Source organism: Engraulis encrasicolus, chromosome 4, assembly GCF_034702125.1.
Source record: "Engraulis encrasicolus isolate BLACKSEA-1 chromosome 4, IST_EnEncr_1.0, whole genome shotgun sequence".
Classification (NCBI taxonomy): domain Eukaryota; kingdom Metazoa; phylum Chordata; class Actinopteri; order Clupeiformes; family Engraulidae; genus Engraulis; species Engraulis encrasicolus.
In genome coordinates this window covers 1,300,001-1,312,500 of record NC_085860.1, presented here as the reverse complement: position 1 = coordinate 1,312,500, position 12,500 = coordinate 1,300,001, and the positions used below count along the sequence as shown (strand labels likewise).

The 12,500-nt window shown below is 42.9% G+C and overlaps 1 protein-coding gene across 3 annotated transcripts in view; it reads left to right on the top strand.

The window, feature by feature from the left end:
* dgkzb (diacylglycerol kinase, zeta b) overlaps positions 1–12,500 on the top strand; it is a 73,377-nt gene that overhangs the window by 39,503 nt on the left and 21,374 nt on the right. For all 3 annotated transcript variants that reach the window (XM_063196448.1, XM_063196447.1, XM_063196449.1), the window contains exons 3-15: positions 421–516; positions 1,078–1,155; positions 1,270–1,326; positions 1,624–1,692; positions 2,103–2,174; positions 4,507–4,617; positions 5,318–5,386; positions 5,800–5,895; positions 6,427–6,509; positions 7,130–7,190; positions 7,759–7,872; positions 10,390–10,530; positions 11,744–11,822. In XM_063196448.1, the coding sequence (XP_063052518.1) occupies positions 421–516; positions 1,078–1,155; positions 1,270–1,326; positions 1,624–1,692; positions 2,103–2,174; positions 4,507–4,617; positions 5,318–5,386; positions 5,800–5,895; positions 6,427–6,509; positions 7,130–7,190; positions 7,759–7,872; positions 10,390–10,530; positions 11,744–11,822 (1,126 nt within the window). The remainder of the gene's footprint in view (positions 1–420; positions 517–1,077; positions 1,156–1,269; positions 1,327–1,623; positions 1,693–2,102; positions 2,175–4,506; positions 4,618–5,317; positions 5,387–5,799; positions 5,896–6,426; positions 6,510–7,129; positions 7,191–7,758; positions 7,873–10,389; positions 10,531–11,743; positions 11,823–12,500) is intronic.

Genomic DNA, 12,500 nt, shown 5'->3' with positions numbered 1-12,500 from the left:
GCATATATACATTCACAGTGAGAGTGAGAGCTGAGACAGAACTTTTGTTGGATTCAATCTATATAGTGCCATAGAACACTTTGCCAGCGAGAAGCCCAGTATTTCAGAAGTAGCAATAGACTGTGAATTTTACAGTATGTTAAGTCCAAAACCATTCTTTTCTGACAACATCCAGTATAGATGTAGTTAAACATTTAATCAAAACGTTTCCCTTTAACAGACATACTGTATTTTGATGACATTAAACGTTTCCCTTTTCCCTTTTCCCTTTTACGTACACTGTAGTACTTGTGCATGAGGCCCTAGGGGAAAGAGGCAGAGATAGGGCTCAGCTGCCCCTTGGGACCTCTACCCCTCTTGGGCCTGGGGCCAGTAGCCCTGCCTATTAATCAGCCCCTGGCCCTGCTGTTGATGTTGCAGGAGAACGCTGCGTATGGCCAGCATGTTTGGTTCGAGAGCAGCGGAAACGCTGACTTCTGCTATGTGGGAGAGCAATACTGCTTCGCCAAGTCGCTGGTGAGTACTGTAGCTAAAGGTAGAACAATGAGCAAGGTGAAATGAATGGTCATCTTTTTTTTAGTTTTGGCAATGCTGTACGTAAGCTAATGAAGCATATTTGAATTGAATTGACTTGAATTGAACAGAATTGAATTAAAAGAGAAGTAACGGGCAAAACTGAGTGATGAGCTGAGTGGTTTATCAAATGAATGAATGAATGAATGAATGAATGAATGAATGAATGAATGAATGAATGAATGAATGTGATCTTGAACAAATGAGCTCTTTAGAAATCAAATGAATGAGGAAGCTAATTAATGAATGCATGCAAATGAAGACACCGTATAATAATGGAGTAAGTAGTCAATAAATAAGTCGGGAGAATTTTTTTCTGTTCTGGTTACTTTGAACAACATGGAGGTCTGCCCTCTGCTGGTAGAAGTATGCTATCGCACACAAATGTGATTTGCTCAACTCAAATATTCTGGCCTCAATCACAAGTATCAAGTTTAATCAGCATTCAGTGTCTCATAGTATACATCCGGGGAGTAATTATTAATATGTTTGTTTTTTTCCCAGCAAAAATCGATGACTCGCTATAAGTGTGCAGCCTGCAAAATAGCAGTTCATGTGGACTGCATGGAGCAGTTAGAAAAGGTACACACTAAACACGCTGCACCCATTCTGCATTTCCAATCATTATTCATAATATATTTAAGACATCAACGTTATAGTGATGAAAAGATTGTCTAATGAACTTGTCTGCTGCAGATTAGTTTCAGATGCAAACCCTCCTTTAGGGACCCGGGGACACGAAACATTCGAGAGGCACGTAAACACACACACACACACACACACACACACACACACACACACACACACACACACACACACACACACACACACACACACACACACACACATCATGATGATTGTACATGTTGTTGTTGGTGGGAATTCTGGTGATTAACTGTATTGATGATGGTGGTGGTGGTGGTGGTGGTGGTGATTATGATGATGATGATGATGATGATGGTGGTGGTGATCACGATGATGATGGTGATGATAATAATGATGATGGTGGTGATGATGATGATGATGACAGTGGTGTGTGTTCTGTCTCAGCCAAGTGTAGTGCGTCATCACTGGGTACATCGAAGACGGCAAGATGGAAAGTGTAGGCAATGTGGTCGAGTAAGTGTACTGCGTGTGCTAGTGTGTGTGTGTGTGAGAGAGAGAGAGAGAGAGAGAGAGAGAGAGAGAGAGAGTAAATGCTTGTGTTTATTCCATATGTTATAAAATATATTTTATATACTATAATTTCAGAGGTGTCGAAAGTAAAAGTAAATTCATGGTTTAAGTACAAGAATATCAAATGATATTACATACATGTTACACCATGTACCACAATGTACCTAATGAGATAGACTGTGTTGTTACTAAAAACCTACCAAAGACCCACCACAAACTTGATCCAACCAGATAATCGTAAGACAAGTACACAGGTCTACTGGTCACTCAGATAAGTTACTTGTTTGTGTTTCTTTTTTTTACTTTTTTCTTTTGACACCTCTGTGTAGGCCTAATTGTTATTTCATTCACAGGGTTTTCAGCAGAAGTTTGCGTTCCACAGCAAAGACATTGTTGCCATCAGCTGTTCATGGTGTAAACAGGCAGTACGTACACACACACACACACACACACACACACACACACACACACACACACACACACACACACACAGACGCACACACACGCACACTAGGGTGCATCAGATGCCCCCTATGAAAAGATATTGCCTTGGCCCTATAGTAAAAATGTTCTACACCCAGTAAAAACACACTGTGTAAAATATTTTGAAATTTGGATGAAGTCTACCGGGGCCACCAGCCCCATGAAAATAGAAAATAATGGTGATAGTCAGAATCTTGGAATAGAAATGGACATTTTGCTGCATAAAGCTACCCAATAAAAAACATATTGTCTCAGCTCTGTGATAAAAATGTTCTATGCACAGTAAAATCACTCTGTGTAAAATATGTTGAAATTTAGATGAATTCTACCGGGTCCACCAGGCCCATGAAAATACAAAATAATGGTGATGGTGATGGGCAACCTGGATTCCAAAGCTGAAGTCCAGTGCCACATATTCCAAATGACATACCTAGTTTTACCTTTCCAGTTAGGGCAATTGGACAGGTAAAACCAGGTAATTTGAAATCTGTGGCACTGGATTGTGGCTTTTGAATCTAGGTTTGCCATTGTCTTAAAACAGAGGTGGACACATTTCGCGTGACACATTTGCCCCAGCCAATATAATGAACCAGCTGAGCCTAATTACCACTTAAGCCAGGTTGATGAGGTAATTAGTGAGATCACCTGTATCGGGAGCACAAACAGAAGGAATATCTAAGCAGGTTGTGTATTCAGTCGATCCACTTACACAGACTTCAGTCTCAGGACAGACTGATGGTCAAACTGCTATATTTAGGCAGATTTGCTCTTTTGCAACACAATATCAATTCCTTGCTGCCTTGGACCACTGCTAGTATCAAGCAAGAGATTGCAAAGCTGCATGACTGTTATATTTGTGTGTTTCACCTGTGGGCCTACAATTCATGGAGGAACATCTGTACCAAAGCTGTGAATGTTCCTTGGAATGCCTAGGCTACAAAGCAGTCAATACAACTGTATTGAAGAGTGCCATTACTTCGTCATCCCATCGCCTGTGGTAGTATTTCAATTTACTCCATCAGATGAGTACCATAACTTACCTGAGAGGCCCATGGCAATGGACTCTGGACCTGGTGATACCCATGACATACCTAGAAGCCACTTAAGTACAGGTTTTGGGAAGCCACTCTTTCCAACATCACATACAGTTTTATTGTATGTACTCTATTGAACTACTGCAGGGATTTCTTAAAAAAAACACAAGTCATTCCAAGGAGCATTCACAGCTTTAGTACAGAAGCTCCACCAGGTATTAACAGCTACCTGTACAATCCTGTAGGCCCACAGGTGAAGCACACAAAAGTCATACAACTTCGCAATCTCTTGCTTGATACTGGCAGTGGGTCAGCTGGTTCATTATATTGGCTATATTTGGAATATGTGGCACTGGACTTTGGAATCCAGGTTGCCCATCACTATCACCATTGTTTTGTATATTCATGGGCCTGGTGGACCCAGTAGAATTAATCTAAATTTCAACACATTTTCCACATTTTCCAGAGTGATTTTACTGTGCATAGAAATTTTTTTTATCACACAGCTGAGGCAATATGTTTTTATTGGGTAGTTTTATGCAGCAAAATGTCCATTTATATTCAGGGCTGGACTGGGCGATAAATAGGGCCCGGGCACTTTTGGATTTAAGGAGATTATTAGTGCCGGAGAACTGACTCAACAGTGGGCCCCGCACCCTCATGGGCCCCTATTTTCAGTAATGTAAAAAAAAAAAAATGGGGGCCCACGAGGGTGCGGGGCTCACCGGGAAATGCCCGCCATGCCAGATGGCCAGTCCAGCCCTGTTTCTATTCAAGATTTTGACTGTCACCATTATTTTCTATTTTCATGGGGCTGGTGGCCCCGGTAGACTTCATCCAAATTTCAAAATATTTTACACAGAGTGATTTTACTGTGCATAGAACATTTTTATCACAGAGCTGAGACAATATGTTTTTTATTGGGTAGCTTTATGCAGCAAAATGTCCATTTCTATTCCAAGATTCTGACTATCACCATTATTTTCTATTTTCATGGGGCTGGTGGCCCCGGTAGACTTCATCCAAGTTTCAAAATATTTTACACAGTGTGTTTTTACTGGGTGTAGAACATTTTAACTATAGGGCCAAGGCGATATCTTTTCATAGGGGGCAACTGATGCACCCTAGCGCACACCATAACAATACCCTCTACCTATGTGTTCTGAAGTATCCTAACAGTGTGCATGTGTGTGTGCATGTGCGCCTGCGCGTGCGTGTGTGTGCGTGTGTGTGTTTGCAGTACCATAACAAGGTCAGCTGTTTCATGCTGCAGCAGATTGAGGAGCCGTGTTCTCTTGGGGCTCATGCCTCTGTCATCGTGCCCCCTACCTGGGTCATACGCATACGCAAGGTAACGCACCACCCCATGCATACACTTCATAATATAAAATATAGTGTAGCCCCTTAATGCACGCCGTACCTCCTGTGGCACGCTGTAATAGGCATTGAAAGTTAACTACTATCGTACTACACTACTATGACACGGCCCTTTAGTAATACATTACGAATTGGTCATTGCCATTCTGGTAACAGCTCATTTATAATGCCGTGTCTTAAGGGGGTATAGTATAAATTACATTTTGTTACATAGCCTACATAGCAGTCATGGGTAAGCGGTTAGGGTGTTAGACTTGTAGCCCAAAGCTTGCCGGTTCGTCTCCCAACCCGCCAGGTTCTTGGGGGGAGTAATCAACCAATGCTCTCTCCCATCCTCCTCCATGACTGAGGTACCCTGAGCATGGTACCGTCCCACCACACTGCTCCCAAGGGGTGCCATTGAGTGCTGCCCCCCTTGCACGGATTTCGTTGTGTGCAGTGTTCACTTGTGTGCTGTGCTGTGTCACAATAACAATGGGAGTTGGAGTTTCCCAATGGGCTTGAATTCATGAGACTATAGACATTCATGTTTTTATAAATGTACAGTAGTTCGGCAGAGAGAATTAGTTCTTCATAATGCTTGGCAACGTTGTCTTTAGGCCTTTAGACCACTACTGTATGTAACCAAACATGCCCCAGTGTAATCAGGCTCTATGTTGTGATTTTATTTCTAGTCCTCCTTAAAATCAAGTAAAAAGAAAAAGAGGTCGGTAAAATCCAAGGCCGGCAAGAAGGGACTTGAGGTAAGAATGAATGAATGAACTGTCTTTTTTTTTTAAACAAGCATTGGGTCTCTTGGTAATATAGTACAAACGGGCACAGGCCCGAAAATGTTATACATAAAAAACAAATATAATATACTGCCATACAAAGGCAAAGTGCAGTAACTACGCCAACTAAGCAAAGTTTTGGTATTAGGTTGGATATTGTTGTTACTGACAATTTCACATAGCAATATCTCTAAAATGGGACACATTTGGACCATAAGGCTTTGTCACAAAATAAAGGAGGTGAGGTGTTATGAAGACCATTTTCTCAATTGTGACAAAATATGTAGTTACTGCACTCTGAAATTGTAGGGCAGTATACATTACTAAATATACAGTATGCTACATATAACTAAAGCTAATATCACGGTTTGGTAATTGTCACTCAGGAGGGGAAGTGGAGGCACTTTGTAATAAAGCCCTTGCCGTCCCAACACATGAAGCCAGTGCTCGTCTTTGTCAACCCGAGGAGCGGCGGGAATCAGGTGATGAGCGTGGGAGACAAAAGAAAAAAAAGTTGTGTTCAATGAAATGAAAAAATCGTATTTAGTAAGTTATTTTACAATGAAACTCTTCAAACTCTTATCAAGCCTAATTTAACCTCTTGTATCATTATTCAACAAACTACTTATGAAGAGTGTCATTGTAAAAGAACGTAAATATCGTTTTTTTACTTTTTCATTTTACAACTATTATTGGAAATGACTGTTCAGAAGTCCTACCATCTATGTGTGAATTCTTGCCGTTAAATTGTTTTCATAACATACTTTTTTACAAACAATGTAAAATGCATTATGCAAAGCAATGCAATGCAATGCAAAGCCCAATACAAAAATGACAATGTTCCAAAATGGACATGTCATTTGACAATGAAACTCTTCATATTACTAAATTAGCTTAATTTAAGGAAAGTCGATATGCCATCTACATGTGTCATCATTACACATATTGTTTGGACTACACTAAATCATAAAGAAATATAACGGTGATCCGTCTTCATCTCCTTGCTCTTGTAGGGAACTAAAATCATTCGATCCTTCATGTGGTACTTGAACCCGCGCCAAGTCTTCGATCTCAGTGTAGGGGGCCCCAAGGAGGGGTAAGTGGCTTCTATCCAGTATATCCCAAAGCTTTGTTCATGTCCTGCAAGCGCCTACCTTCCCCATCCCTGCCCATCCCCCCCACCCCCTCGGTAAAGCAACCTTACGGCACTACAGAAACCAAAGCTGTTATTATTAAGTCCTCTTAGGTTCAATCACATCCTCTCTGTAATGGTGACTCCTAGTGGTGACCTTTTTAGTCACTTCTGTCCTCTCATGTCACTTGTTATGTCATCATGTCCTCTGTCCATCTACTGTCAGTCCAAAAGTGAGCAGCTTCCATCAGCCATGCTGACCAGCTACCCAAAATCTTAAAGGCTGTGCTGGCCCAGGCTAGCAGAATATACAGTATGCTGGACAAAGCCAGTGTTGCCAGATTTGCCGGTTTCCCGCTCAATTGGGCTGTTTAGGTTGGCCATCTCTGGGTGAAAGTGGTCAAAAAATGGGCAGTGGGCAGGTTTTTCTGTAGATTTATGGCCATAGAATATGGCATACTATTTGGTTCAAATCGGGGCGGGATTTAGTGACTCCAGGCGTTTTTTTTCGGGCTGGAAATGATCAGATACGTCTGGCAAAGCTGGAAAGAGCAGCAAGTGCATTCAGTCTTTTTGTCTTGTAGGCTGGAGATGTACAGGAAAGTGCCCAACCTGCGGATCCTCGCCTGTGGAGGAGATGGCACTGTGAGTACAGCAGCTACAGTACAGTATTGCATCATACAAAACCATACTACACTGGCACTAAACCATACTATACTGCCTCTAAACCATACTATACTGCCTCTAAACCATACTATACTGCCTCTAAACCATACTATACTGCCTCTAAACCATACTATACTGCCTCTAAAGCATACTATACTGCCTCTAAACCACACTATACTGCCTCTAAAGCATACTATACTGGCACTAAACCATACTATACTGGCACTAAACTACATCATGAAACTCAGTATTATGCTTTATTATACAGTAAACTATACTGCACTAGACTTCACTATACTTAACTTCACTTAATTACACTAGACTCCAGTGCACGGTTTTGTACAATGCTACACCAAATTTTACTTCATACTTGCTATACCATACTGCATATGCCATATACTACACTGAGATCCTTTTGGATGTAATTCTGAAAAGATGTTATTGCTATTGATAAATAGCACTGCACAGTCTAAGATTGATTTTTTATGCAAATGAGAAAAGGACAGGCAGTCAGAGTTGACCTATCACAACTCTCGGCTCTCTGCAGGTGGGATGGATCCTGTCGGTTCTGGACCAATTACAGATCAGCCCTCCGCCTGCCGTGGCCATCCTGCCCCTGGGTACTGGCAATGACCTGGCCAGGACACTGAACTGGGGAGGGGTAAGGACACAGACATGGGGCGCCACACTTTCAAATCGCACTACCACTGTAGCACTGACAAGACTACTTCTCATAGGGCTACTTCTCATCGTCAAAACCCAGGCATATAATGACCAGAGCACTAAGAATACTTTCAGATTTTTGTACAATTTTATTTTGGTGCACAAAATGACTGACGTTTCAATGCACCTGCACATTCCTCCTTTTGACCCTGTGGAGGAGGACGCAGGAGGTGTGTTGAACCATCAGTGACCGTGACCACCATAATGGCTGAAGCACAGCTGAAACTGCAGCTTCTTCTCCCAACCACTGTAGCACTATTCTACACTACATGGTCATAGATTAGGATAGCTAAACAGAAAAGGGGTCCACCTTGCATCAAGTATTTTTTTTTTGTGCAAATGTATTTTCAAGGTGTGCCTCTTCTTACTTTGAGTTTTCATTTTGGCCATAACCCTCACGGTAATCAGTGAACTCTGAGAGAAGCTTGCTCCAGTCCCTGCTACAATTGACATAGATCATGATAGGCCTTGTGACGTTTGGGAGGGGTAAGCACGCCATATGCATGGTCAGAGCCCTGTACCTTAGCCCCTTAATGCATGCCATACCAGCAGTGGCATGCTGTAATAGACATTGAAAAGTTAAGTACCAAAGTACTGCAATAGTATGACAGAACACAAGGCCTTTAGTAATGCATCACGACTTGGTCATTGCCATTCTGATAACAGCACATATATAACGCTGTGTCTTAACGGGTTAACATAGCAAGGCCACTGGAGCATCACTCTGCCCTACTTTACTCTCCCTAACTTAAACTTCAATTCAGATAACGATGGTCCGAGTGAAGCGCCTTTCTCACTGGTCATGTTCGCTGATGTGTCTTGAGGAGATTGCTTGGGGAAATTTGGAAATGCATCGTGAGTGTCTTTGTTTTCCATCGGCTTTGTTGCCTCTGCCAAAAAGTTGAGAAATGTGAAACTTCTCAGTCTATTGGAAAACAAAAGGGTCTGCGCCTGCGCCTTCAGGGCTCGCTCAGGGCCCCTGCTCGCATGAAGTTAGAACCGCTAAAGAGTAACAAAAATGAGGTGCACACAATGCTTGTGTCCAAAAATGTATGATAAGGCCCGGAGAGGGATCAAAAAGGCTGTGGATATAACCAAAAGCAACAGACGTTTTGGGCCTAGCCCATTTTCAATGTCTTCAGTATGAAGCGCATGGCAAATGTTCAAGGCTTACATGTCACCCTACAGTATATAACATTTGTCCCGTGCTTCCTACTGGAGACATTGAAAATGGTTTAGGCGTGAATAGTCTTCAATATACATGTTTGGACACAAGCCTTGTGTGCACCAACTTCTCCTTTGTTCATGTAGTTCATGTTAACCCTATCCAGACCGGGGGGGGGCTAAAAGTGCCCGCACCAACTTTAATGTCGTATAACTCTTGAATGACTAAAGCTATGACTACGAAACTTTGTGACTTTTCCTAAAATGAAGTTGGCTACAATGTGATACCAAAAGATTAGGTCTATCATTTTTATTGTTGCCATGGCAACGGTTTTCTGACGGGTACACCTGCCCAAAAATCACTGATCTAAGTCTCATCATCATCACTTTTCATATTTTTTTACATTTTCATTAGCATCAGACACCCTTGTGAACATTTGAAGTGGTCTGATGCACATAATAACCAAAATTGATATGCATTACCCAAGTTAGATGGAAAATACATTACGGTGACATTTTGGGCAATAAAATCAGGAAATGATGTCATAATGACGTCATAATATCCAATAATGACACCAAACTGATGTCATTCATAGATCTTTGGCTGAAGATCATCCCCTCCAAGTTTGGTGGTCATAGTCCATTCGGTTCCCAAGTTATGAGGGGGGGGTCAAAAGAGCCCCCCCCCCGGTCCCCGGTCTGGATAGGGTTAAATACATGACAATTCCCTCATACTTCAGACACACCGTTATCCATCAGAGGATATGGCCAGTCTGAAACAGCACTTACCAACTTCTCCTTTGTTCATGTAGTTCATGTTAAATACATGACAATTCCCTCATACTTCAGACACACCGTTATCCATCAGAGGATATGGCCAGTCTGAAACAGCACTTACCGGCAATCAGGGCTGATACTGTGTAAAGATAAGCAAACCAAGGCAGAGCAACACTGACAATACAGCGCATTATGAAAGGGAAAGATGATCGGGGGGGTGCTGTGGTGCAGTGCGCTAAGCCACCCACATTTGGGCTTGCATGTCTAAGGGGACCCCGGTTCGAGTCCGGCCGGGTTAATTTCCCAGTCCTGCCCCATCTCTCTCTCCCAATCGTTTCCTGTCTACTCTTGTACTATCCTGTAAATAATAAAGACCAAAAAGCCCCCCCAAAAATCTTTTAAAGAAAAAGAGTGGGAAAGATGGTCAAAGAGGGAAGCAGACCTACAAAAAGACTGTGATGAATGGCACCTAGTAATAGACATAATAACATGAGTGATGATGTGTGTGCTGTAGGGCTACACAGACGAGCCCGTGTCAAAGATCCTCTCTCACGTGGAGGATGGCAACATTGTGCAGCTGGACCGCTGGAACCTGGAGGTGGAGCCCAACCCAGAGGCCAGCCAGGAGGACACGGACGAGAACCAGACAGACAAGGTGAACCCACACCGCCCGCAGCACAGCAGCCACCAACACTCCATGCAGGTGGAGACACCTAGTGCTCAGGCAGAACACTGCAGCTGGTTTCAGTGGTCCACAGTGGTCCACCTCTGTAGGCCTATGTTGTGTCGCCTAGTTGTTTACGATTGTATTATAATGCTATACATTGGATGTGTGTGGTGACCTGACATCTTTTGAGTCAAGTTCCATGTACATGTTTGCCAATAGACTTCCTCAGTGGGCTGTCATTCAGATACACTCGTCCACACTGGCTACACAAGTTAATGTAGTGACACAGTTTGTCTGATAACAGACAAAACCAATACAGTCTCACCGCTACTGCCATGTCATCGTGCAGGCACACACACACACACACACACACCACACAAACACACTTAACTGGTGTAACACACACTAATTCGCCAGGTGCATACCTGTGTCTCATATCGTGCACTTGTGCACTTAGGGCACTTCAGGGACTTCGGGCACTATGTTTCAGAATGTAGGGCGCTCACACTGAAATTTTTGGTAAATCCAGTACACTGACAATGCCCGGATGATGCCCTAACAATGGCCTTCCCTGTGTCTCAATCCACGCACTTGTGCCCTTCGGGCACTGTGTTTCAGTGCATAGTGCGCTCACACACTGAAAATTCCGGTTGAATCAGTGCACTGAAAGTGCCCGGATGCCCCTAACAATGGCAGAAAACGAAGTGCTTGAAAGATAGACACTGCACGCACTAAACGACCGCCATGTTGACAATGAAACAGAGGAAACATGGTGTTCAGTTCAGTAGAAGAGCATGGTCAACAGTCTCCTAATTCTGTAGAAATGTTGCTGAGACACCAACCTTTTCATGCCAACCCAAGTATTGTATGTGTGACTGTTGCCCTTTGGGGTGAAGGAAATGTAAATACAAGCACGAGACGCTGTGCATTGTAAACAGTAGCCAACCGATAGTTTGGCGAGCTAATGCCATGCTCAGCCGTCATTTCCAGCGAGGGCACAGTGCATAGTGCACAAACTTTCCCACGACACTTTGTACTAGACCTCAGAGCACTGTGTGCACTATGCAGTAACCATCAGTGCACCAACAGAAGTGCATGGTATGAGACACAGGGCATGACGAGGTGGCCCTGTTGTAAAATGAAGGGGCCAAAGGTCAAATTATGTCACTTCCTTTATACTGTACTGATTTTGCCATTGCAGCTTCCTATCGACGTCTTCAACAACTACTTCAGCCTGGGGTTCGATGCTCATGTCACGCTGGAGTTCCATGAGTCTCGAGGTGAGAACAGACCTATCTGTGGTCTTTGTTTATATATTGTTTTTAATGGGTTTTGTATGCCTTTATTTTGTGGAGAGGACAGTAGAGATTATGACAGGAAGGGAGTGTGGGAGAGAGAGAGAGATGGGGTAGGGCTGGGAGATGACCCAGGCCAGACTCGAACCTGCGTCCCCCATGGGCATATGCGCCCCAGAACCCCCAACCCATCTGTGGTTTAAGGGGCCATTTATACATACCCGGGTAACAAAGACCTTTCTCTTTGTTTGTGTCTTTCATTTAGAGGTTTTTCCTCTGAGAAACGAATCTTCCAAAAGATTTCCTAAAAAATGTCAAAAGTGGAGATTTCTTTTAAAAAACCTCCAATTCATGTTTGTATATAAACAGAGAAAAACTGTGACTTGAATGGCATTCTCCTTACTGCGAACAGACGTAATGTATTTATGACAGCTCTCAGCAGCATATTTATGCAGATTTACTGATGGTGGGAGTGAACGAAAATATTTTGGTAAATATACGGAAGAAAAATGTTAGTTTATCAAAATACCCGGGTATGTATAAACTGTGGAGGGCCTGTGACTGTCCATATTCTCAATCATCCATTAAGATTCATCACTAAGAGTTCAGTTGAAAGCACCTCTTCTTCTTGACGCTTGAAAGGCATCTCATTCCTCCACTGAG